A 27,395-nucleotide genomic window follows, 5' to 3' on the forward strand; every position below is an offset into this window, starting at 1 on the left:
TCCTTTGTTGTCTCCATGCCAGGGGCTGTTGTGAACGGTTCTGGATACTGCATCAACTAAAACCCTGACAGAGTAAGGTAATGCAGCTGGCAAGGAACTAGGTCTCAGTAACGCTGTCTACACACAAGATCTGCTCTCCATTCCCTCCCACAGGCTTCCTGTAGAATAAAGCACAAATTCTTATTCGCAAGGAACTCAATGTACTGGCTTCAATATCCCTAAAAGACGTTTTCTCAAGCTCTGTGGGACAACCATAGCCAGTGAACTTTGATGTCCAAACTACAAATAATTCATCTGTACAACAAAGACATCCCTGGAGGCCTGCTCTAGACAGTGCAGAAAACTCTTATAGAAACTGTCTGCCGTTATCATCATCTGCTTTAAATACACAGCAAGTTTATTTAAACTTACCTCCCCTAACAAACCTAGGGCACCTGCACTTATACAAACATGTTTTGTACCTACAAATGACATACAAAGCTTCCAAAAGAAAACGTTCCTTGAAATACACTTACGACCAAACGTGTGACTGGTATTTGTCACAATCCGTATCACACCACTGTCATTTATTCACCTGCCAAGGGAGGCTTGTCAGCATGAGCCTATACTGGGTAACATGCTACTAGCATCTTCTGCTGCATCTGTAGCCAACAGTCTCGAGTAGCAGAATTTTAACACTGAACTCGAATTTTGACAATAAGGAAGCCAGAGTTGAACTCAGAAATGTACATCAGTGGCTCTGACAACAAGAAAACCTGGAACTGCAGAGAAACAGCAACAGAAGATGCCATTACCAAAGCATTTCTTCTTTTTCCTGGCGATGCTCAGAGCTTTCCCCCCACCTCACAGAGCTCTCTTTTTAAATTATTTCTTCCCACTGACGTGTCTCTTTATTCCTTCGGTGTGAGACTGCTTGCAAGTCTTATTACAGTCAGGGTTGCTAGATGGCTGAAAGTAATCCCTTTTTTAGGGGCAGAGCGTGCACAGATCTATATCCTTAAGAATAAACATGCAATCTTCAGATGGCCACAGAACCCACAACTTTTCACACATAAATACTTGACTGAATCAAGTGAGACTCACTAAAAAAAAAATATGTTTGAGGCACCTGTAACACAGGACACACTTCCTAGCTGAACACTTCAGTGAAGAACTTCTTCCAAACCTGCATTTTGGAATCGACTCCTGTGTTCAGTAAATATTCTCATTTCACAGAAACGACCAGTTTTAGCAAGCTGCAATGAAAAGAGTTAAGAAGCACCATGAAACAAAATTTTACCAGGAATCGTTCCTCCTTTTCAAGCCAGCGTTGATCTTCTTCCATCTCTTGTTGTTGTCGTATCAATCTCTCCTCCATGAGATGTGTGGGTAGAACCTGCCCCATTCCTCGTATGTCCAAAGTGCCTGAATCCTACAAAACCGAGTTAAGTTTATGCAATCTCAAAACCACTGACAGTTTGTGAAAACAGCTGCAAGAACTTACAGATTATAAAAGAGTGGATTTTTAAAAGCCCCAGCGCACAATAGCAATCAAGCAGAGTTCCTCGATCTGCTTATAAACTGAAGCAGGTCATCAGAAGAAACTCTTTCCAACTGCAAACATTTTATTTGCCTTGCTCCTAATCACTGGAACCAAAAAGATTTGAAAAATCCTGCTTTATTTTTCAATAATGTTGTCACTTCATATGTTGCACTTCAAGTTGGACAACAATAACATTTATCAATTTCCTTTTCTTGTGCAATAATGCAACTATCCAGTTGTTAAAGCTGCAGGATATGTGTTTTACCCAAACCAAATACCCTTTTCTGTTTCAGCTGACACTTGTAAATCACGTCATGAAAAGACTTAATGGATTTTTTGAACAAGCTTTTATGTATGTCTTTAGCCTACAATACTCAATATGTGATATCCCAACGCTGTCTTGAAATCATTAGCAAGTAACGTATAAATTAAAATTTTTAGAGAAGCCGTGGTGAGTTTGCAAACTAACTTCACTGAGGCCGTCTACAGGTAACCAACTTCCCAAGCTTTTGTGAAAACTTTGGCTGTAGCTTATTAATACGAACATGTGCAAAGTATTCACATGCTTCCACCAATACTTTAGTTAACTATGTTGTGCTTGAATGAAGTTGTTTCTGTGGTGAGTAATCTCAAATTGACCTTCTAGAACAAACAGGTATGTTGAACTACTTGGGATGACGGCCCTCAACTATACACAGCATGAATAACAACAACACGGCAGCAAGCTGTAATGGCAGAAAATATGACCGAATCTACCAAGAGTTACCTGAGGCAAACTGAAGGCTTGAACACCTATCTGCTCTATTGTATTTTGGGTATCAACCTCAGTTCTCACTTAAAAATTTACCAGAGGCACAAAGAACAGAACATTGCTTAGGGAGTGCAAGTGGATTTAAGACAGAAACTGCAAAAAGAGAATCTTTGTGGAAGGATAAAATAGAATGAAAAAAAGTATAAAATATTGGAGAAGAACAGAAAAAAATGATGGAAGGTTAGAGGGGGAAATAATTTTATATTCCTTGCAACTATACGCAATTGTTGAGAGGCTGAAAAGCATCTACCAAGAATATAACTCAAGAACAGTTTTGCAGACCACTTCATTTGCTGTTCCAGATAAGTTACAGAGAATCCTTGGATATACTTGCTATACTGGGTGTCTCCCGTGCGAGGTATTTTTAAATAGGTAATGATATCACAAATTTTAACATGAGTTTTTCCTCCTCTCTTAACACCGCTAAGTTTCAGTAAAGCCTTCTTCTAACAAACTCAGGATAACTATCATCACCCAATTAGTCTCAATGTCTTAGTTACGGTGCTAAGTAGTAGTAACTTCATCAAGAATTTGTGTAAAGAGTACAAACACTATGTCCAATCTCACATAAGAGGATTTGGTTCAAAAAGAACTGAATTCAGTCATGACTCCAATCCTACTCCAAGAAGGCAACTTAAAAAACACCCAAGAAACATACTCAATTTTCCTACAATAATTTCCAGAGGTATCTGAAGAATAAAAAAGCGTGTTTACTGTACAGAGTGCATCAACAGGTGTGTCAGTTCACGATACCTCCATGTTTGGTTGCCACACTGATATTTCCTGAGGTCGATGGTTCCAGGAATCTGTTTGATCCAAGAGAGAAGCCTGCCCTGGATAGATGCTGCCTGCCATGGCTGGTATCCCGTGAGAACCAGGGTAGCCAGATACCTTTAGGGAAAATGCAAGAGGTATTATGTAAGCAAACTTACGTTTCCCCATATTTAATAGATTTTATTTTATTTTTTCAAGGGAGCAAATATGAAAGTGCAGAATTGACTTAATTCAAGCAGTCACTGCAAGGGAGGAGGAGAAGCAACAGCAGAAGAAGGGAGCCAAGCCACAACATGATAAAAACTCAAAGACTTATACTATCTGAGGAAGCCTACCCAAACAACAGCATTAGAAAGTATGTTTCAACCTCTGTAGTCAAAAAGATCAAAGTCCTCTGATGAACAAAACCAACCGTATCGATACATTTATAAGACCTACACATGCACAACTCATGTTCAAGTTAGTAGGAGCCATGCACACATCGCCCTGTGGAGCCATACAAATATGTACCCCCCAGTGCATATTACAAGCTTAAGCCTTGAGTGACTGCATGTAATTACTGTGCCTAACTGCGCAGCCTGAGAACTTCCCCACAGAAAAATCAAAGTAGTTTTAATGAGCCTGAAGTATTCCAATTCAAACAAGGAAAACCTCCCCCACTCCACGGGAAAAAGAACCTCGACTGAGTCTGTTGTATATGGATGTTGATTTGAACAAACCCAAGAATACTTAAAGGAGGCTATCAGCTAACAGAAAATAAAAACATTTCAGAGAAACATCAGGGAGCAGAGTATCAATAAACCCAAGGAAAGCGTGGCAACTAATCCCTGCAATTTACAACGCAAGTAATTTCATAGCTTAGAAAAAATGCTAACATGAACATTATATTCCTTCAGTAAATATGAAAATGTCTAATGTATTTCACTTCAGTTTTCAAGAATTTGAGCACTGCATCAGATCCGAAAATACCTGTCACCTGGAGTAACCCTACCAGGCTCAGTTCAGGGTTTGTTCTGATGTAAAACAAACAAAAAAAACCACGTTTAAGGCAACTTAATGAAACTAAACTGTGTAAGAAGTGAATCAATCCCACCAGCTGCAACTGAGTTATAAACTCCACGTTTGAAAGAAAACACGCAGTGTTAAATTTAATACCTGGTAGTGATTTGGCTGTACCATATGCTGTGGACTCGGATAAAACCCTTCACTGGATCTTGGACTGGGGTAACCAGGCCTGCTGGGCTGTAAGTGTAACGGAAAAAAGTCTTTAGAAACAGGAAACTAAACACACAAAATTCCTCTTTGCTGAAACAAACATTTATAGGAGGCACATCACAAAAACAAGCTCAAAAAAAAATCCCTGAAATAAACATTCTAAGTTATTTACACTTAAAACAAACAAACAAACATACATATAAAAATTAAGTTTTCCTCCTTTTTTTTTTTTGTCTGGAGAAAAAAGAAGCTGAATTGTTTGCTAGATATCTCTTCCAACCTAGATGATTCTGTGATTCCGTAATAAATAACACTCGCTCTGTACGTTTTTGGGGCGTATTTAATTGTTTGCACCACAGGGCCTTCTCTGTACTGGTTAAGTCCAGACAGAATATCACAGAAAAGAATGATTCTTAAATCATGCTTCCAGGTGCAAATAGCGCAGGTTCCAAGTTTATAATCTGCATTACGTAAAGTTTTGCCATTAATCTGTTGTTTTGTGACTGTTCCCAGCAGCAAATTCTTTTGCTTCAGTCAGAGCACAAATTAAGTTTTGTTTAGCATGAATATTTCCACACATTATTGTGAAGACTAAACTTGGTTCTGATTATTAACCCCCATGCAATTCATTGCCTCAAAATGGAAGGTGCTTTTGGTCATATTCTGAACCCCATGTCCTTCATTATACATGCTTTGGGTTGCAACCCATTCCCAGCCAAGAAAAAACAGAAACAGTTTCTATTAGAAAGGAGCTAAAGAAGAGCTATCACATTATTTATCTGAGTATCTTCCTTTACCCCTTCAGGAAAAAGACAATACTTTGCACGTAATCAAAGAGGAGGTATAATCACAGAAATACATGAGAAAAGTCACCAGAAATTCAGAAAGCCCAGTTCAAAAAGCTGTCTGAAAAGCCTGTTTTCCTGCACACACTGAACAGACCTCCCTTTTGCCAGAACAGGCACAGAAACTTCACACCAGTGGAAGAAGCAATGCTGGAAAAAGTTTCTCAGAAGTGTACTTTTATCTTCCAAGAAGCAGCGTTCTGTTATTTGTACTTGATATTAACCTCCGAAGGTACGTTTGCCTTTTTTCCCCAGGAACAGTGCTGCTGGGTATTTCAGAAGGGAAAAAAAAATCAACCAAAGAGAAAAACAAAACCCAAACCAAACCTCATCGTTTTGCAAATGGGCTCCTGGTGTCCCTCTGGCAGTTAAAAGCTACTTTCACAGTTCTTTGGGACTACAGAATTTTATCATCGCTGCATGAAAAATGTTGTTATCACTCAGTACTTGTTATTTTTGGTTTCTAACTAATCACTGCAATCCAAGTAATTTCATAGTACAGATTGTGATAGCTGTGAATTATCTGAGAACGTGTAGGAATTTAAGGCTGTGAAGTAAAAGGGAGTTTAAGCCCTGTAAAGAACTGAAACTTTTATAATGAATTGTTATAAGAAAAATAGTCTTTTGTTGCCATTAAAAATTTACAAAGTAACTTGAGATGCTTGAAATTCCTTATCTGTAAAATTCAACTTGTTCAAATGTCATTAGCATGCATATCCATATTTTACAAAATCACACTGTACAAAAAACATAACCGTTTGACTGTATTGTATATACAGTGAGAGTACCTCAAAGAGTTAAAATACTGAGACCCCCTTCTCCCCCCTCCAAGAAAAGGTACGCAGTGGTAGGAGCACTGATTTCAATCCTAACACAACTTTTTTCAGGTGTTTTCATTTATGGGTCACACCCAGAGCTCTGATGATGATCACTTCTACTATGGTGTGGCTCATTCATTACATTAATTAAAGGTATTTTTAAGCCCTGAAGACTACATTCTTAAACAATTTTGTAATAATTAAGTGGCATATTGTTCCAATTCACACGGTTTATCTGCTTCTGTTAGTCGGTATGTTATCTGTTTACATATACACCGAATCCTGTCAATCTCAGGTGCCTAAACAAGTTGATGGATTCTTTGCCGTTCTCAACTCTGAAATGAAAGCAGCAGCTTCAGTGTCTGTATTTCTTGGTTGCCACAAAGCTACCAAAATGGAGAACCAAGCTAGGAAATCTATCAGGCAAGAAGCTAGACGTGGGGAAACCAAACAAAAATAAGTTGCCTTCCTATGGCCGTTGGGGCAGCAGAAGGGGCCCTGCTACTACTACTAAAATCCCCATCAGCACTAGAGCTCAAGTAGAAGACTACAGGAATTTATCACAGACTGATTAGGATGCAGATATTATTCCACATCACAGCGGTGACTGCACAAAATGACATCCTCCCAAGTATGGACTTGATCCTTCAAAGTGCGAAATAAATCTTTGGAAAAGCACGCAAGTTACGGAAAGAAGAACGCGCTCAGCAACTGGAGAGGTTTGACTACCCCAACTGGAGAGCTTATCAGGGACATCCAAAACAGGGCAGACATGCAATGGAACAAAATTAAGTGTAAACTAAAACACATAATGTCCTTGGGAAGTAAAACCGTTATCTGTTTGGAATAAGAAAAATAAAATTAATTAATTTCTCTTCTGTCATTGATTTTTATAAATAAGCTTTACAAATGTCTGAGATCTCACCAGCTAACGTTTCATAGTAGTGCTAGAAGAAAGAAAGAAAAAGCCAGGAAACATTTTTGTGGCAACTATGGGAGTCTCTTGCAAGTTAAACAAACAAGAAACAGAAAATTGTCAGTGCAAAATTATAGCACAGATCAGTTCTAATAACAGCCTAAGCAGAGCTGGGTCATTTCAGGCAAGCATTAGCAGATGATGACAAAATTGGGCAGAACGCCGTTCTTAACCAACCCATCAAACGAGGCTTTGAAGAATAATAATCCTTTTAATTCAATTTATTTATTATTATTACTTTTAGAAACACTCATGCTTTGTGTTCTGATATCTTAGCTACCTTGGGAGGAGCCTCATCCGATCCTCCTGAGTCCCAGGACACCGTGACTTGTCGCCTGGATTCCATTCTCATTCGTTCTTCTTGCTGCAGCTTCTCTTCCTCCAGTATTGTACTAAGAAAAACACATCGTATGTAAGTAAAACTCCAGCTCCATGTCTAACAAACCTCAGAGCTCCCACATCTCTCAAGCTAATGAATACTAGACGAAAGAGTGAGTGAGAACTTTTAAGACAAAGTTCTTTTATGTATATTGGTTCTGGAAACCAGTATCCTGAAGAAATACATCTGTAGGGTTGTCAGCGTGCTTTCAACAACCGAAGCAGCACCGGGCTTTCAGAAAGCCGTGGTTGATCTTCTACAAAAAGTTTTTTGCATGTTAACATTTCTTTTGATGTGTAATTACACAGAGAAATCCTCAAAGACAATAAACCAAGCACTCACTTGCATGAAAACTTATTTTTCACATGAGAATACCGAATTGCTGCAAAGGATCAAAACAAACCGAAAATACGTTCTTTATGGAAGCTCAGCTGAGCTTCAAATCACTGGGATTTTTCCCTCTGTTAAACAAAGCAGTCAAAAAAACCCATCTCAAATACCATGCTTTCCTCTTACATTTCAGCCTAACCAGGAACGCATTCAGCAAAGCAATTCAGCAAGACAGAAATATCTGACAGCATTTACTCAGCTTTTAAACGCTCAGGTCAGAAGGGTACATTTTCAAACAAAGCACAAGACAGCAGTAAAACTAGTTTGCTACTTACCACTGTTCTGACTATTAAAAAGACCGTTTGAAGTTCACCGTGATACTGCTGCCCCCACAGCAGCCTCCTCCCAGTTCTGCTATGTGGATTATTAATGTTGGATATTTGCCATTTAAGAACTGCTCAGAATGAAGCTTTGGACGAGGGAGCTGCAAGCTACATGGATAGTCTAGAGATCTGAGCAGGGCAGATTATTTACACGTTGATCTCCCCAGAGTAAAGATAATCCCGTAAAGGAGCTATCCCAGCTCCTTTAGCACTCCAGTTTCTAGAAACAAAGCTCGGTTCTGAGTTTATAATCTCCTGCTCAGACGACTAAATAACCACCCAGAATTACTCATGCAAGGGATGAGATCAACTACAGCAATCTATTCTAATCTTGGAACTTCGCTGCTTGTTTCAAGAATAAATTCCTGCTTGGTCGGAGACTAGAACTTCGCCTTTCCTCCCTCAGCCAAAAAAATTCATGCCACTTCTTAAAAGCAGGGAAGTCAGCTCATCTCACTGCAGCCTACCCGAGTTTCTGAGTATTGCAGCAATTTCAATCCATCACTGCCGAAGGAACACAAGAATGTGGAACAAAAACAAAATCAGACAAAGTTATTTGCAGCAGTCGTTCTGATAGAGCTATTGCAGACAAACAGCTACAGCCCGACAGAGGCAACTAAAAAGAAAATCATTCTACTTTACCACCTCTCTCCTCCTACAGAGTAAGGAAAAAGAGTATTTCTTACGTGAACTCATGAAGAATTAGCAAAAATGCACCACTTTAAGGCTAGGTCAGACTTCAGATATTCAGCATGCATTTTTATGTATCGTGAGAAATCAGTTGGGACGCATCTGGAGCCACGAACCACGATTACAATCTTTGAAGAAATACCTCAAACCTTAACCAAAAAATACCAGCAAAACAAAAAAACACCTACCCACACAAATAAAATGTGCATTTTTTTTTAACCAAAGCTGTTGATATGGCAGTTGCTCTAATGCGAGCACAAGGAATGGAACAAAAGTCAGCTAAAAGCAGCTGACTAAATTTAGAGATGGCTTATTGACAATTTGGGGCCACGGGTATAATTTGTCACAGCCCAGTCCTGTTTTTCCATAAAAAGGAATGAAACAGTGCTACCTATCTGCCTTGCTGTCAAAGCGATTTTATCTGTGGTGTCCCAGTATTTAATACCATACCATTAACCTCCATCGTATCACTCGAAATGACAAATTTTGACTGAAATGATTTGTTTTTCATAACACAGGCTCAGCTTTTTTTCTTAAGGCTCTAATTCATCCTGCTATTCCTTTGCCTGTGTCATCACGAAGACCTTTCCCTCCCAGCCCGGCGAGTAGCCTGGTCAACGGCTGATGAGCTGCAGCAGAATTTGTACCGGATGCCCTTGACTACTACCGACAAGAAGAGAATATAAAATAGAAACGCCTCGGAGAAGCATCACTCGAAAAAAACACAAGGAATATAAATGACTCACAGAAATGTCTTTGTTTTTACAAAGGGAAGACCAATCCATAGATGGAGCACAAGTGTGCCAAGAGATATTTTTGACCTTTTCTCGGTGCAGCTGCTTGAGGACTCTCAATGGTTTATTAGAAATTGCAGAGGTCAGGGGAGTCACATCTAGGCATATTTTCCCAAACGGCACATATTTTTAGCAGCAGAGAAGCATTTCTAGCCATACGACTTCCCTAGCAAACCTTGAGGTAGAACAAACAAACCTAAGTCGTCGTCTTGGCTGTGTCTGATGAAAACCTCTACTATTAAAGTTTGCGTCGTCGATAAACTTATTTCACTTTCAAAGAACCTTTTCACTCAAATTTGCCCGTGGCATTGAAAAGGAAACATTTACTGGGAGGTTCAAAGCAGGAATATCTGAAATACTGAAATGCAGCCTTACGTTTCGGAAGACAAAGCAATGCTGGTGTTTGCTCATACGTGGTGTGGGAACCTAGAGGAAGTGCTGACCCTTCAACAAGCAGCTTCTTTTCTCTCGTCTGGCCAACAAAAATACAAGGTTGCATGGAGATGAACACATTTTCCCCATACAGCCCTAATTTAAGAGCACTTTTGCTGGACTTTTATTCCTAATGGTCACTGTCGATGATCAAAAGGCCAACAAAGTGTTTTGCAACCGCCATCATATATATCAAGTATGTGCTACAATTTTTTTTGCCAGATGCCACAAAATGACGTGACTTAAACTGCCTTCATTCTTATCAGTTTTGGTCCTTTTGTTTATAAGCAACATTTCGAGAGCTGCAGCAAACAGTCACAAGAAGGCTCAAGTCCCATTTTCATCAGTTAACTACCTCATTGCTGTCGTAAAAACAAACTTTAGGACGATGAATCGGTCATTATTTTACTTTTTATATTCTTTTTAGAGTTGAATCTGTATTTAACACATGACCTGCAGTCCAGGGATCATCTGGGATCATCTACTCTGGTAAAACCTGTGCTTCTTCATCAGCAACCAACAGAGGGCCTAATCGACAATCTTGTCACAGCCATGATAAAACTGCTCCTGATTTTGCTATTTTTATTAGAGAAGAATGGCTAGCAATAGGTACTTGGTACAAAATTCATTCAATGATGCACTGAAAATGTCATTGCATGACATTAATTTAAAAAGCTCAACATCAAAATCTAGCTTAACACTGAATACTAAAAGGAGTTTTAACAGAATTACAGCCAAAGGGATGTGCAGGGCAGCCCAGCTCAGAAGCACAAGCCTGGGAGAAGACCTGTAAGAAAGCCTGTACTAGTGCTGCCTTACCAATACAAACCCGTGGCATATTGAACAGAGCAGAGAATAGTTTAAATTTAATAATACACGTGTGAGGTGGTATGTATAATTGGTTACGGTGCTGTAGGTAGGCAGAACTCATTCTGAATAGCAACACTATAAGGGTAATAGTGCATGATTCGGGTCTGTTAAATGCTTAAATGGACCTAGGAAGTTAGGAGGAATTAAAGCTGGAAATCCACCATCTATCCATTCGTTTCTGTGTTGGATGCGATGACTAACTCATCCTTTACCCACTCTGGACAGAGCAAATACCACAGAATTCCCGGCCTTATTTCCCCCCTAATAACACTATGCAAATTCTACAGAAATCAGCATCTTTGCGTGGCGCAAGCAGCTGCAAGTAAAGTTTGTGCAAAGCAGATGTCACTACAAAACGGGTAAGGCACCAAATAAACCGAGAACAGATGAAATATTCGTGCTCCCATCAGTACTACTTCAGACGCAGAAAAGCAGTTTTTTCCCAAAGCCACGGTCTTTGTCGTTAAAAAGGGAGGAATGCTGCAGTGTTGTATCGTTGGCTTTAGGCAAACAAAGTCTGCTCTCAGCTTGAAAAAACTACCCTGGCTCCTATCCAGAACGAGCAGCAGCCACACCACACAGAAAAGGCCACCAGGGAAATGGCTTGTTTTTGCAAGTTCATGGGAATTGGAGTTTTGAAACGCAATCCTTCCTCGTTGCCTGAGACTGCCTCGCCATGCGGGAATTGGCAACCTTTCTGACAAGAGGCTGACTCTGCGAGCAGCGAGAAGAAGCCCTGAGGACAACTGTGCTGCCTGACTTCCAGCAGGGAAAGGTCACCATTTTGGAGTGGCAGAAAATTCTTCGCTTTGGTGAGAACAGAAACTGGATGCTAGGGTTGCAGTGGCCCCAGGAGAGAGCTTGTTCTCTGAACGCTGCTTCAAATGTCCTAGCATGACAAGAGGAGGAAAAAAAGTTTAAAAAATCCCCCCCTTGGTGCATTTTTCATCCAGAATCAGAGAACCACTGAGGTTGGAAGGGACTCCCAGAGGTCTCCAGTCCAATCTCCCAGTAAAGTTGATGCACAGTGAGGTCAGGTCGCTCAGAGCCTTTTCCAGGCAAGGCCTGAAAGTCTCCGAGCGACCAGCTTCAGTGCTTATTCATGCACTCTGGGAAACACTTTTCCTGGTAAATGATCAGAACTTGCCTTGCTGCAGATTTTGGCTGTTGTTTCTCACCCTTTGCCTGTGCGTTTCTGACGAGAGCCAGGTTCTCGGGCATTGGTCCATCGTGTCTATTTGGCGATACCTTTTCCTCTCTTTCCTCTTCTGACTCATGCTGTTAGGGCCATTCTTGCCTTTGCTCTGTCTCTCTGCGTAGTCTACATTTTCTTCAGCCCCCAACAAACTCACTTTTCCTTCCCTTGCTGGTGAGGTACCCTCCCTTGGTGGGTTTACACATCACAGCCATCTTCCTACTCACATTTTTTAGGGCTTCGTTCTCCTCTGTGCCAGCCAGTTATCACTACAATCTGACTACAAACTGAAAAGAATCCTATCCTTCCAGAGGAAGAAAAAAAATAAAGAATTGGCACTTTCCACCTAGTATCCAAACCATACTACTGAGTCCTATCTTCTCCTCGTAATCCCTACCCAGGCCTACCATTCCTTCCTGTGTGATTAACTCTACACAGATAATATTATAAGGTCCTTCTGAGAAGGGTAAGTCCTTCTCTAGATATGTATATTTTAAGTTTACACAGGAGCTCCCAGAGTAACAGACAGTGGAACATTTTACTGAAGAAGAAAAAAAAAAACTTAAAAGGCAGCTACAGGAAAAGTTATCCATACAGCAACTTTGAAACAGCATCAAAATTATATTCAAATTGCCTCTTATTTTAATGACCTGTGAATTCTCTTCTAACACAAACATCCAGTGACAGCACATATTATGTTACGAAAACAAAACACACCACAAAGCACAACTTTAAAAAAAGATGTCAGCTAAAACTGAAGAACTTGGTAATGAATCACAACGAATTCAGCAATTTACAGCTGTACAGTACCTACACGTTGTTTGAAGCCTTCACATGTTGACTTAGGCAAAATAGATACCGAGCACTCAGAAAATCACAAAAGTGGACACAAATATTAAACTTCTCTATATGATATCTCAGGAATGTTTCAAAGTTTAAATATCACCCTTGTCCTGTGACTGGAGAAATGGGTATATGGACTCTGGAAAAAAATACTGCAGAATATGCTGTGCTGTGAATTTAGACTGGTGTCAAGTGTGTAGTCACACTTACTGCAAGACAGACAAAAGGTAGGCCATCCCACTTTACAAAGGGCAGAGTAAGTCCTGGCTAATTACAATGCATTTATTGCAGGCTCCGCAGTTGCACAAAAAAGAGATGCCGTGGCGAACTTGTGTGCTAGATATATAAAACTGACTTCCAGCAGCACTTCAAAATTTTGCATGTTCTACTGAACATGCTCAGATGTCTAATTTCAAAGCATCTACTGTGAAACCTGGTGATTCATTTCTTTAGGAAAATACACATTTGTACCCCAAAACTGCATACTACATGTTTGACTAGGTAATCACTCTGAATTCTTTCTATCCCCCCCCGAGAACTGTAGCATATGTAGCTAAAATTATGAACAAATTACTAGTAAAAAATTGATTTTTTCTTGGCATAAAAAGATGATTCATATTTCTAGTTATTTGAATTCATTGCCTAGTTTAATTTTCTCCAACAGATAAGGTCCAGAATTCCAAAAAAAGTATCACCAACCTGGCCCCCTGGAGATAAAGCCTTGCATTTTTGACAGAAAGAAAACACTGTAATGGAAGGTATAGCAAAAGCAAATATTTCTGAACAAGGAAATGACCTTTCAGAAGTAAAACCCTACCTGAGTTGTGCTTTAAGTTCAGTAAACCTGGGTCGTCTGCTAGGGTCGTATGCCCAGCACTTGGTCATAAGGCTGTAGAGGGTAGGAGGGCAGTTTGGAGGCATGGGGAGCCGCTCACCGTTCTCAATCCGCCCAATTACATCATTGTTCTTCACTCCCTGGAAGGGCTTTACCCCATGCATGAGGATCTCCCACATACACACACCTGGGGAACACACACAAAAAAAACATTTCCTCTGTGTGAGCAAACAGAAAAAAAAATGTTACAAAAGAAAGCAAACCTTTCCTCCAGCCCCAGCACACAAAGCCTTGATTTTAAGAGGGAAGAAAGGAGGTTTAATAAGAACGGTGACTGAAATAAAGGACAAAAGCCTCCTTTCAGAGCTGCTATGCCCAGGAATACTACATGTTAGAAGTTCCCAGAGTACTTGGCTTGAGTCGTACAGCCAAACAATGCGATTTCTGCTAAAACATATAGCCAGGGAATCAATTTTTACTTACCGGCTGACAGCAGCAAGGAGGGATGTGTAGTAAGATTACGCACGCAGTACCAACCAGAACTATTTATGAGGAAGCATGACCCACAGCTGGCTCACAGCAGCCTGGCTTCACATTTAGCTACGCTTTACCTATTGTAAATCAGAATGGTTGCTCATATTCAAATCTACTTTTCTTTCTTCTTCTTCTTCTTTTTTTTTTTTTTTTGAAGTAGAATGAGCTGTATTTGCTTTTCCCTTTGACTAGTTCCAACTGGCCTGTTTCGACTTGCATAGTGTATTTTCACTTTGAGGGTGTTTTAACGCTGGCACCGATCCCATTTTTTTTTGGTGCTGAAACTATGTAATAAAACAGTTTCTGCTGAAACTATGTTAAAAAGCACAAAGGGGAAAAATGGTCTGTCAGTTTAAGATCAGCCAGAAGGTTCCACAGGCTTAATTCTTCTGACTACACTAGACTTTTCTTCATACTATTACAAAACAAGTAAAAATCACATACCCTTTGCTTAAAAAAAATCACGCTTCAGTTTGCAAAGAGGGTGAACACTGCTCTTACTTAAAGTCTCATCGTCTTTGCTCCTTTACGCAGCCTTTGTTTTGTCTGTCCACAGCAGCACTCTATAGACTCTAGCTCGAGCACAGGTGATCAGATTCATAGAAAAAACATGCATATTTAGGGAAAAAAGATCGGGGTTTCAGGATATTCCTGAAAGTTACGCCTAAACTTGACTATGTAGAAAAAAAAAAGAAAAATACAGAGAGAGAAAAGGTGCTAGAAGAAACCGGAATTTCCGAAAGAACAATAAAAACAGCCGAGTATCTGGAAATTACTCATCTTACAGTAATTAAAAACACTGAACTTCTCGGACAGGACAGTAAAAGCCGCACCATTTGGGTTCACTTACCAAACATCCACACATCGCTAGCTGAGGTAAACCGTCGGAAGTTGATTGACTCTGGAGCCATCCATTTGATAGGTAATTTTCCTTTGGAAGCTACGGGGAAGGCAAGACAAGGCAGGCTGTTATTTCCACTGCTCTGCTCAAGCAGCTCTGTCTCCCCAGGGAAATAATTTACAGGCAAAACCCATCTCCAGCGAATAACTATCAAATTTGTACGTGAGATTTCTGTGCCACCTGGCCAGTTCTGCTGGTCATCCTCTAGAGAGGGAGGGGAACAGCACTTTGCAAAAATATACAGACTGATTAAGCTCCTTCTTATTTTAAGTCAATTCTTAATTCAAAATGCAACTACTGTGGTTAAGAACCCACTGGTACGAAGTCTGAAACTGTCACAAATTTTCAGCTAGGGAACAGGTGTTTGTAAATGACTGAGCAAAATAAGGGTAGCTTGCTTGGCCTTACATGAAACAGAAAAAACAACAACTCCAAAACAAAGCATTTCCCCAACCCCCCCCCAAAAAAAACCAAAAGCACAACAGGAAATGACCACGTCAAAAACATTCCTCACCTTCTCAGCAATTAAATCAACTGTAAGTAGCTCGGAGGGAAACGAGACAAGTGAAACAAGGAAGCACACTGAAGCGTACGAGGACAGATAACAGATTTTTAAAATCCATGCTGTAACTTCGAAATTCATTGAAGATTAAATTTGTAAAGACAGCTACATAATATGCACCAGATTTAAATGTTGCAGTTCGGCACCACATAGCAGGACAACACAGGTGGCCTGTTTTTCCCTATCAGGCACTGAAGGACATCTCACAGCTGCTGGAGCCACTTAAGCTCAGTCTTCCATGCGAAATGGGGGGAAAAAAGTAATTTCAAGTATGTTTTGTATTGAATCTTGCCAGACCAGTGGCATTTGTGAGTATGCAGCATACAACGACAATGCAAACTCAAACATCTGTAGGTAGCCTTAAAATCACTGTAGGCTACTTAGATTGTGCCATTAATATGATTATCTCGGGACTCGAATGTGGAGAACCTTCTTAAAATTGTGAAAAAAGTACTGTATGCTTGTCCTAAAAACCAGAATGTAACCTACATTTCCTACTTCTTGCAACTTAAATCAGATTCTGTGATTTGTCTTCTTGAACCGTATATGTAGGAATTTACTGCCATCTACTAAATTTTCAAGCAGTTGTCAAACTTAATGTCAACTTACCTTTATAGTAAGTACTATCTTCCATGTATCGGGATAAACCAAAGTCACCTAATTTCACACAGTCAGTGGCAGACACCAGCACATTTCTAGCAGCAATATCCCTGCCAAATAGAGGAGACACTATTTCTAGTCATTTAAAAACTTAAGAGTGGTAAAATACCATTTGGAAAATATTATTAAAGCCCAGAAGTATCAAACTCCTTTGAGAAGACCAAATTATTCTTCTACAGTTTGGGCAGGTATATACAGAAAAAAAAAAGTCTACATATTTGTCTACTGATTCTGAGAAGCTTAAAGAAATGTTCTAACACATTTGGTCCTTTTGAGTAATATCTGTCATCCTGAAGCGTAACCGTCAATGTCAACACATCAGAGGAAAAAATTTTGTTCTATGATTCTATTTAAAGATCACAGGGTAACAAGTTTTGGCAGTTTGAATTAATGGAAAGAAGAAAACCTGCCTCCTGACACTGGAAAGGCAAGGAAACGGTTTAAGGTCTCAGTCCTGGCAGTGGCTTCGTAACAAGGAGCTCAGTTTTAGCGGTACCACAGGGCTGCTGGCAAGGCCTGGACACCTCTCACAGTCTCCCAGGTGAGACAACAAGCCCTGTTTGCTGAGCCTGCATTTGTGCAGACTGACAGATTTAGATTTGAGCAGTGAAACAAAGCAACCTGAAATGGTGCTTTCTCCCATTTCAGTACAATACGCTTAAGTTATCTGTCAAAATTTTTACTGGTAGAGTTAAAAATAAACAGCTACTTGGCCAAAATTAAAATATCTCTAACAATTGTAAGGGTCTATAATTTACAATATTTTTATATACATACCTCATATGTACATGTATGTATCTATGTACAATATATACCATATATATGCAACTTGAACTTAAATGTTTAAGCACAAACAGAAAGTTCAAGTCCAAAATGTTTCATGGCAGTTTGAATTCTGTTTACTGTTAATTGCATGCAACATGAGGCTAAAATCAGTCTTTTCTCCCTAGGGAGGAATTCAAAGGGAAGAAAATTAAAAACACATCCAGAAAGAAATTTAGGTTCACTTTCTGGTTAAGCAAGAACTTTTATTTTATAAATACTCTGTTTTCCCTGTTCTTTGCTTAAGAAGCCAGCGGCCCATTGTTTTACTTTTCTGTATTGGGAAGATTACAGTTGACTAGCAGTTTGAAAAGATGTTGTAACCACAAAGCAACAACTCAGCTGAAATCTATTCTGATTAAAATCAGGCACCATCTCCAAGTCAATCTAGGGCTGAGCCAGCAGGTGTCACTCTTGAAAAGGGTGTTATTTTGCTGGCAGCGTCTAAAAAAATGCCATACTGATATGGAGAGAGACATAAAAACACGTAAACGGATTTTAGGAGTGTCAAAGTATTGCTGCTACACATTCATCATAAGCCAAGGAAAAGAAACATGAAAATGAAGCTTAAAGGATCAAACTATGCATATTAAGTCTCTTCACTCAGGCAAGTGTATCTAGTACCAGAATTACTGCCAACAAGCAATCTGGTAATCTAGGACATGCTTCATTCTCTAAAATTTCAAGTAGTTACATATAAAAACATGCACACGTGTGTATATATAGGCTTACCTATGTACAAATCTTTTGCTCTCTAAGTAGGCAAGTGCTGTGCTAAGCTGGTAAGCGTAGAGTATGAGGGAGGCCAGATCCAAGCTGTATTTTCTTACTTGCAAAAACGATCTCAACTTTTTGCACAAAGGAAAAAAAGGAAAGAAGTCAGGACAAAAAAAAAGATAACAGATTTAAACAAGACATATCTCAAATTGTAAAGTCTACACAAGTGTCAACAGGCCTGCTTTCCCTTTAGACAGGATGAGAACAGAAAACCACTCATGAAAAAGCCCAACTGGGTTAAATCCAAGTATTTTTTTCTGTGTGGAAACTGTTAGCCCAATCAAGAAAACATTTCTGCACTGCATTCAGGCTCCTTCTGAAGGCTGAGTGCATATGCTGCTGCTGAGACAAGTGCTCCTGGTCTTTTTATGAGTTCTTCCCCTGAGAACTGTGCAAGTTTTTGTCCTAAATGATTTCGGGACCTAACAGTATCCAGCAACTCTGAATACTGATTAGACGAATATTGTTTGAGGAGCATGAATTTTACTCTGCATTTATAATTGCTAAGGTATAGGCATTTAGCTCAGAGTAGCCACTATCAATGCAGAAATTTTATAAACTATACTCCCAGTAAAAGGCAGTTAGGATCTAACAGAAAGTGGCACTAGATTTACCTTAAAAATTAAAACAAGGCTTTAAAAAGTAATTTGGGCTCTGGAAAAGAAATTTATAAACTTTTGACAGAAAATGATTGCACTATAGTTTTTCTGCCTTTTTTTGTTTGTTTGGACAATGTACTGCACGTTGATAATTAAAATGTCTTGCAGAATGAAATATTACTTCAGCTCACATTTTCATATATACGTGGCTCAAAGGAAACAAATCAGTTTCAAAAACCTGAGCTCTAGTTTTGTTTAAACCATTCATCCGAATGATGTGATAATAAGGAAAGTCATCGTATGTAAGGTCTCTGCTGCAGACTCCGTACAGAAAGAGAAACATAATAAATTCAGTATTCCAAGGAAAATCGCAGTATTACTCGGGAAGCTTCCAAAAGGTAGAAAAATCCTGGTTTCTAACTACTGTCAGTAATATGCCACAAGCCATCTTTGCTTAAGAATAACAAACCTGCTCACTTTCATATGCAATGTTCACTTTTCAAGAAACATCTGTTCAAGGCTGGGAAAGAAATTCGGATGGTTTTATGTACCCCACTTCCACCCTCCTCCCAAACCCTCTGTGCTGTAGTTTCCTTCAATTGCTGCTCACACAACACAAGCCACTACTGCCACCTTTTAGGAACAGAAGATGTACCACATAATTTCTCTTCCAGAAGGCATGCTCGCAAATGCTGTTTATATCTCGTTACCATCATCTGACTTGACACAGGTCATGCTCTCTCACTCTGCAAGAGCAACTGAAGTTCTCTGAAAAAGCTATGACTAAATCCCTTTGGTACGAGCTGATGCAGTTGCCTTAGTGGAGGAGTGAGGTCAAATCCTGCCGCTCCTGGGTCTGAGTCCATAATTCTACCACAAGTGTGATATCATGCCTGAGGAGTTTGCCTTTGGGTTAGTAGTGATAAGTGATTTTTTCAGTCTTTTGCAAAGCTAAAAGGGGTAACCAAAGACACGGGGGAAATTTTCATACCTCTCCAAGGGTACAGAGCTCCATGATTATCCAGACTGGGTTTTCTGTAATAACTCCAATGAGCTTCACAATGTGCGGATGATCAAACTGACGCATTGTTACTAAAAGGAGAAAATAGAAGTTAATGTGCCCCATAAAACTTATATTTTTTGAAGATAATAAATAAGTTCTGCCCTGGCTGAGCATGATGTAAGTGAACACACTGACCTGCCAGTCCAGTGTACAACCTATAACCTGTACAACCTATTAACCTGTTGGAACAGGAGGAAGGAAAAACCAGTATGTATAACTCAATGTCTGAAAAAAATGTGTCAGTTTATGGCATAGACACACAACCTCGTTTGATGATTAAGTTCACATCTGAATTTATTTTCTATGGGCTTAATTAACTTTTCAGTCTCAGCAGCGCAGTCAGTATATTTTATGCAATAAGATGTACAAACGCTTATTAATGTTCTGGGGAGGTCTATTTGGTAGGTTAAACAAAACATCAGTCCTCTGATTACGTTTTTATCTTCCAACATACGCACAACAAGCATCCTTAATTTAATCTTAAAGTAGTCTCTCTTTTACATTTACAGTGTATGCTGTCAACAGAAATACACAGCAATTACCAAACTGGCAAGTCTGCTTCAGTTCACACAGAATTTGAAAAGAATCAGAAAAGATGTATTTTGGCTTTTAATTAATTATAAGCTAAAACAGCAGGTGGTTTTGGATTCACGTTCTGACGATCTCTGAATTCTACTTCTGATACACATCAGCAGTATAACCAATACCTCTTGCAACACTAAAAATCCCAAGAAAAACCCTTGGACAATGCTACTTAATCCCACAATATTTCACTAATATATTTTACTGCAGAGAGGGAGACTAAGAACATATCCTTTAAAATATTAACGTGCTATGAATAGATCAGGAAAAGAATCAATAAAACAAACAACCCTATCGAGGACCTAGCTTAACACATTAATGAACAGGAATAAAGAACGTGCCGTGACATGCCAACTGGGCGATAAAAACTGGTAAAACACCACAATGAATTGAGACTAGGTTCCTAAATCATTGAACTCCCCTCCTCACTTTTGAAGTAAAAGGAATTTCAGAGAGGGAAGTTTATCTGAACCCTACTTCAGTATTAAAATATTGATAAATAAAGTGTATATACCAAAACACCACCGATTATTTACCTTTAGGGCTCTCTTATACTAATCTAACTCAGTGAAATTTGCAGTATGTTTTACAACATGAAAATATTGCTTCTTTGATGTAGAAATGAAGTGGGAAGACAAAGTGATGGGGAGGAAACCAACATACGTATTTCTATACTTCTTATGGTCTTAAGCATAATATATTCCATTGCTGGAAAATATATCTGAGAGACTAATTCAATCAATGTTAACTGAAAAACTCAAAAATTCATTTTGCCATCAAGATTCTAGAGCCAAGAGGAAGATTCCCTTTCCAGAAGGAATGAACCACTTGCAGAAAGGAGCAATTTACCAAGACCCATGGAAGATCAAGGAAGATCTCCAAACCCCAGGCAGTTTGTCTTCCTTCTTGCAAGAATCAACACAGCATCTTTTCAGCACTGGAAAATCCACTGTGAACAACTAAAACCCCCAAACTACTAGAACTGTCTTTACGTCATACTTAGAAGTTCTGAATCTGCAGGGTTTACATATGTATGTGTTATTAAAGGAAAAAAAAAATGCCTGAAGCTCTTTAGTGAAATAGTGAAACTCTGGCTAGATGTTGGATTTGGGCTTTTTCTGAGTGCTCTTACAAAGTGGCAGTGTCCTCTCAGAGTTTGCAATCTGAACACAAACAAGAGGAAGGGAATGGATGGAATTATAAGAAAAAAGGAAGAAAGATGATTAAAACAAAATTGAAAAGCACTATTTACCTGTCTACTCTGCGGGTATTTCCTGATCTGTTGAGCTCAAGGTCTAACAAGCAGCATTCAATGAGCAATTATTTTCTATGTTGTTAAGAGACAGCAGCCTACCTTTGACTGCTGTTATTACTATAAACAGTGCTATTTACTTTTCCAACAGCTAGATAGGTAGTTGAAAGAATTATAGTAATTTAAGAAAAATCTGACATTCAAAAATAGTAAGCAATTAGCTATGAACATGTTTTCTGAACAATTAGAAAAAATTCTTAAACAAAAGACTACTGAGTAAGAGAATACAGTAACATCCGGCTATAACCAATTAATTTATTGTTATAACACAATAACTTTACAAGATTTATATACATAATAGTGGAGGATAATAGGCAAAAATTAAGGTCTATGTCTCATACCATAATTTGCTTACAAAACCAAACATTATGGAAATCGGCACCTACAATATTCTTTCAAAAGTTTTCTGTTGGTATTCTCTACAACAAGCCTTCCTCGTGTATGAAAGATATGTTTTGGGAATGCAATATTTGTGGGCAATTATTTAGAAGAATTGTTTATTCTACTAGAATTTTTAATTCTGAAATTTCAAAACAGGTAAGAATTAGACATAATGTTTTAGCAACTTTTTTTTAACAAGAACAACAACCTGACCTTCTAAAGGTAGTGTACCACACTGAAACAAATGCTACCTGATTTTATTTTAAAAATTCATTGAGGAGAAGGAAATAGAAGATCAGATCTCTGATGTTCCAAAACTGTTTCTGAAGTCTACCAGGAGTCAGATATCACTGTTCAACTTGGAAAATCAAATAATCCACATATAATCATACACACGGGCAATGCCAGGATATAAAGCAGTTTTCCTGGCACATGTTGCAGGAGAGGACAAAGCTCATGTTATACATTAAGAAAACATTTAAATTAGTATCAGAAGTTTCTGGCATAGATGGCTGCAAAGTCTTTCCAAGGACCATTTACAGAAGCTACCCCGAAAGAAATAATTTAATACTCACAGGCTTCTTGTAAGAATTTTTCTCTAACGCTGTCTGAGGTGCAGTTTTTACAAGTTTTGATTGCAACAGCCATAGCCGGATTTTCCTGAAACACATTAATTAGAAATAACTGAAAATAACTGAAATTCAGCCCACCAAAAGCTAAGTCCTGTAAAATTCTAGTACTTTAGTTATTGTGCAAATTTATAGTTAATAGTTAATTTATAGTTAATATAGTTAATAGTTAAATAGTTAATTTTGCAAATATCAATGATAAAATATTACTGTAAGCAAGACACTTAGTGTACATTTGTATCTAATGAGCCTTGGAAAAATTGATCTGATTTAAAGTATATTAATTCAAACAAAAATTGTGATAAAAGATGACTGACTTAAGTGAGTAGTACTACAAGCGTTCCAGGGCTACTGAGGATAGTAAACTATGAGCATATTTAGCAAAAGCAAAGGAAAACAAGTAGATACATGCCTGAAAAACACACTTGGCTTCTGCAAGCAAGCAACTTGGAAAGCCAAATAAAGGACCGTTTGTGGCTGTGCAGTGCAAAGACTGGCTGTAATTCTGACTGACTCAAATCCTTCCTACTAAGCAGATTGCTAACAGGATGCATACTAATTGAACTTTTCAACTGAGCTCAAACTCCAAAGGGAAGTGAAATATTTTATAAATTAGCTTCACAATCAGTTACATCGAGTGCTTTAAACTGATTTAACACAACACATGTATTCAAAATCAGAAACAGATTTTAGCATCTGATTGCTTATCCTCTGAATACAGAAAAATGAGAAGCTCTAAGAAAGCCCAAAGGAGGCCTCCTGGCTCAGGCGGCATCTTTCATCTTCTCTTCCTTTGGTGTCTTCCACAAACACTCCTTTTCTAAGTCCCAGACAGCATGGAGAAGCTGGAAGTGCCTTTTATTTTGTAAAGAAGCTTTAGGCATTTAAGCTTCAGTAGAATTCAAAACACTGCGATTTACTTAGAAAATGGTATTTTAAAAGTTTAAATCTCGATTTATCAAGTGAGTAACCTCCATTACAAGCCAGAAAGCTCGTGTATTCCTAGCTCTGACAAGAATAGCTCTGCATGGGCCCAGCAGAAGCTGCTCCACCACAGGTAGCTCAAGCTCTTCCAGCACAGCAACACGGCACGTCCCCACTGCTCCACGCCGTGCTAAGGCGTCACTCCGATGAATTCTTCATGGATTGAAAGCAGCTGAAGTGTTTTACAACTAATCCTGATCCAGGCCTGACCAGGGCCTTATATGACTTCCTTCAAATTGGGAATAGTGTGGTGGAGTCACCGTCCCTGGGGGTGTTTAGGGAAAGGTTGGACCTGGTGCTTAGGGACATGGCTTAGTGGGCGACATTGGTAGTAGGGTGATGGTTGGACCAGATGGTCTTGAAGGTCTTTTCCAGCTTTGGTGATTCTATGATTCTAATGGGAAAATTACACACCACCTTTTCCCCAAAGGGGCACAGGGTAAACGCGTGTCCTGGCCTGGTTTTTAAGGCCTGTGAGAGCCCAGCACTCACAGAATTGTCCTGTGTCTGCACATCCTTGTCCGATTTTAAATCCATTTTTATGCACAAGTGCTACCAGAATTAGAATAATATTTGTATTTTGCAGGCTTCATGTCCATTTGCTAAGAGTCAGTCACAACATAGCTCTTCAGGTTGACTTTGCATGAAAATGTTGCTCAAAAATCTTCTCTCATACATAAACATGGCCATAAACCGACTGAAAACCTGGTGGTAAATGAAGATTTTATTCCCTTCTGAAGTCAGGATTCAAAAATCAGGGTTGGAAGAGTCCTCTGGAGCCCTGCCAGACCAATCCCTCTCTCCTCGGGCTACAGACAGAGGGTTTCAACGTCTTATGTATCAGTAGTAACATCAAAAGGAAGAGTTTAGTGCCTGAAGCCACCAAAGACTCCAGATACGCAGCACAATAACATACAGAAAGAGGGCTCTTATCAGGGTTTTGCTGATGCTTTATTTTTGGATAAGGAGCCAAAACAGCGAGGATCTAACAGACAGGTACCAGATTGTTCAGTGGGCAGCAAACATCGCCATTTTAAATGACACCTTTGGCTTAACTCCAGAGCAAATAAGCCTTTAAAGACGGTCTTATTTGAACAGCTTACACCTGAGCAATAGGATCCTGTATGTATATGTATGCACACATTTTTCATTCAGCATGCTATAAATGCAGGCTGGTTGTGGTCTTTCGGGAATATTTAGTAGCAAGCAGCCTTCTAGAAGATGTGGATACTGCACAATCAATAGAGTAAGAACTTTACAAGTCCAATGAACAGGGATAAATACGATTTTCAGATTGGAATTTGAGCCAACAGAATGAAAAGCCAGAAATCACCCCAATTTTTTTACATGTGAGCTGAATACATACAAATATGGGAAGGCTATCGTGTTATTGCAGCTGATTTTTTACCTGTCGTACCATTTCTTCCAGAAGTTTACGTTTCAATCTATGACTACTACATAAAAATGTAATGATACCTTACTATTATCCCTTTACATATTCAAGTTCCTTGTATGTGGTAAAACATTCCTTAAAGAACGTAATCAGTTTCAAAAATCTGCCAGACACACACTGACTTAACAAAACCAATTTTTTCCTAGACAAAAAAATAATAGAGGTGGACAGCATTTTCTTTCAAGAAAAAGTAGTAGATTTATTAACATATAAACTAGAGAGCAAGAGAGAGAGATGCTTACTGCCGGAACAGACATATTTTTCAATGTTATTGTCCCTCTGTTGTAGGCTACTGCCCTTCCAGCATAACAGACTACAATTTCTCCTCTATATTTCAGCACAGTTAGATTAAGTTAGATTACTTTATCCTGACACAAATGGCAGCTTCTGCACTGAATCCTGGACCTAAACAGAGCTCAGGCTTCACACCTTTAGATACTGTTTTAAACTTCCAAAAAAAGTTCTAGAGCACTGAATACTCAACAGAGTATGGCCAGAGTTCATGCTTCCCATGCTTGGACACACTCAAAGAAGTGTATTGCTGGGGTTTAAAAGCAATGACTTGGAATTCCAACTCTGCCAGTGGCTTTGATAAGGACCTGAGTAATTTAGTTGGCATTTTTGATTCATTTCCTTATCTGTAAAAAAACACACCAGGGATATAGGAGCAGAGAAGCCACTCTGGAGCTCCTTTTTTACATACCTGGAAACTGAAAAATATGCACTACATGCTGATTATTTTGATAAACCACAGAGTCAACATGTACTTGTTCTGGAAGACACAGTCCAAGGCATATGAGGCATACATTTATTTATTTAAACCAGAAACCTTTTGTTTGTCTGTGATTTACTTCAGAAGTAAGGCTTACCGGACTCATGTAAACTCCTTGATGTACATCTCCAAATTGTCCTTCACCAATGCAGCGCCCCAGCTCAATTCTCTCCCTTTGAATTTCATAATCTCTGGCTACAAGAATATAATGCACTTAAAACATCAGATCTCCGATGAAGAGCAAATGAACAATCCACAAGATACCAAACTCAAAGTAAGTCACTCAAATGTCTCACATATGAATAACTAAGATTAACATCTGCTGCACACCAACCTATAAAAATGCCGTATACACAGTGGAAACCTCTTAAACAGACGTTTGAATCAAAGCAATGAAAAAGGAATTGATAAATCTGATTTGTTAATGAACTATTATGCATTATTTATTTCACTGCAATAGACATAATTAAGTCTTTCTTAATTATAGCTAGTAAAAGACAAAGAACACAAACAGCCTAGGGCAATACAGATGATAATAAACACAGGCTTAGCCCACGTGCCTTTACATGTTTAAGAGAACTCCACTATGTGATATTTTAGATCTTGGAACCATCAAATGAGCCAGGAGAATTTTTAAAGAGGTAACTGCAAGAAAAAAATACAGAAACAAGAGCGTGGCAAACAAAGAGAAAATGAAAGAGCAAAATTTTGAGTGCACTACACCACCATCAGTGTGTAATTGGAGTAAAATTGATATAATGCTTTGCAACTTATGCAATTTTGTTAATTCCATTGTTTAATAGACTGAGAATATTTCTGATGAAAACGTCTCGGTACTTCAGCAAAACATTTAATCAATTGCAACTGAATTACTTCATTTGCAATTTAATTTCTAGCAGACAAGGAAAAATATTTCAGGACTAGCAGAAAAGCACGTACAGTATATGTTTTCACCTCTACTTATTTTATTCAGAGAAAAAAATATAATCTACCAGCTTAGGACTTCGTGACTGATTATTTTGTCTTCATTAACACTACAGAAATAATGTCACCTAGAGCTGGATAATACAATGATAAATGCCTTTTTCATTTCTTGTTTTAAGTACTGCATTTTCCTCTTTAAAATCCCAAAGCTAGCTGGTTTAACTATAAATAAATGTTTATTAAATGAAAGTGAATAGTAAACTTAAAAATTCCACATCATTCCAAATTGCAAGCATACAGGGATGGGGAAAGGGTCTCCTGTTACCTTCATCTATTCCATAGCTTTCTGCAGTGCAATTAAGAGAAAAATCAAATGCTTACTTAGATATAGCTTCTTGAAATCAAAGCAAGGACAAACATTTTTTAACATTAAAAAAAAAAAGAAGAAATATACTGATGCAATTTTAAGTTTACATTAGCAGAAGTCACGGGTCTGTTCTTGTGATCTTACTGCCTCAGTCCTGTGAGAGCTGAACACTTGAACCCACTTCAATCCAAGCAAAGCGCTTCACTTCATGGATTTCTCTCGAACAGCCCATCTTATGGGCTTCGAATTGAAGGCATACTTAAGTGTTTAGCATCATCCAGGGCTGGGACCACAAGTAATTACTTCCAAGAGAGTTTAAATGAAAAGATTTTAAAAAATCATACAGAGTTAATATGTTCAC

General features: G+C 38.8%; 1 protein-coding gene across 13 annotated transcripts in view; it reads right to left on the bottom strand.

Annotated features, from left to right (window-relative positions):
- Window positions 1-27,395, bottom strand: part of PTK2 (protein tyrosine kinase 2) — a 203,892-nt gene that overhangs the window by 17,865 nt on the left and 158,632 nt on the right. For 6 of the 13 annotated variants that reach the window (XM_080582105.1, XM_080582094.1, XM_080582100.1 and 3 more), the window contains 11 exons: window positions 25,841-25,938; window positions 22,481-22,565; window positions 19,559-19,659; window positions 17,924-18,039; window positions 16,319-16,419; window positions 15,097-15,186; window positions 13,695-13,899; window positions 7,242-7,353; window positions 4,263-4,349; window positions 3,087-3,224; window positions 1,280-1,411 (listed from right to left, as the gene is read on the bottom strand). In XM_080582105.1, coding sequence (XP_080438231.1) covers window positions 1,280-1,411; window positions 3,087-3,224; window positions 4,263-4,349; window positions 7,242-7,353; window positions 13,695-13,899; window positions 15,097-15,186; window positions 16,319-16,419; window positions 17,924-18,039; window positions 19,559-19,659; window positions 22,481-22,565; window positions 25,841-25,938 — 1,265 coding nt within the window. Of the gene's footprint in view, window positions 1-1,279; window positions 1,412-3,086; window positions 3,225-4,262; window positions 4,350-7,241; window positions 7,354-8,005; window positions 13,599-13,694; window positions 13,900-14,195; window positions 15,014-15,096; window positions 15,187-16,318; window positions 16,420-17,923; window positions 18,040-19,558; window positions 19,660-22,480; window positions 22,566-25,840; window positions 25,939-26,992; window positions 27,014-27,395 lie in introns of those variants that run through there. The other 7 variants (XM_080582103.1, XM_080582104.1, XM_080582102.1 and 4 more) reach the window with 3 other exon arrangements.

This window comes from Anser brachyrhynchus (assembly GCF_964034855.1).
Source record: "Anser brachyrhynchus genome assembly, chromosome: 2".
Taxonomy (NCBI): domain Eukaryota; kingdom Metazoa; phylum Chordata; class Aves; order Anseriformes; family Anatidae; genus Anser; species Anser brachyrhynchus.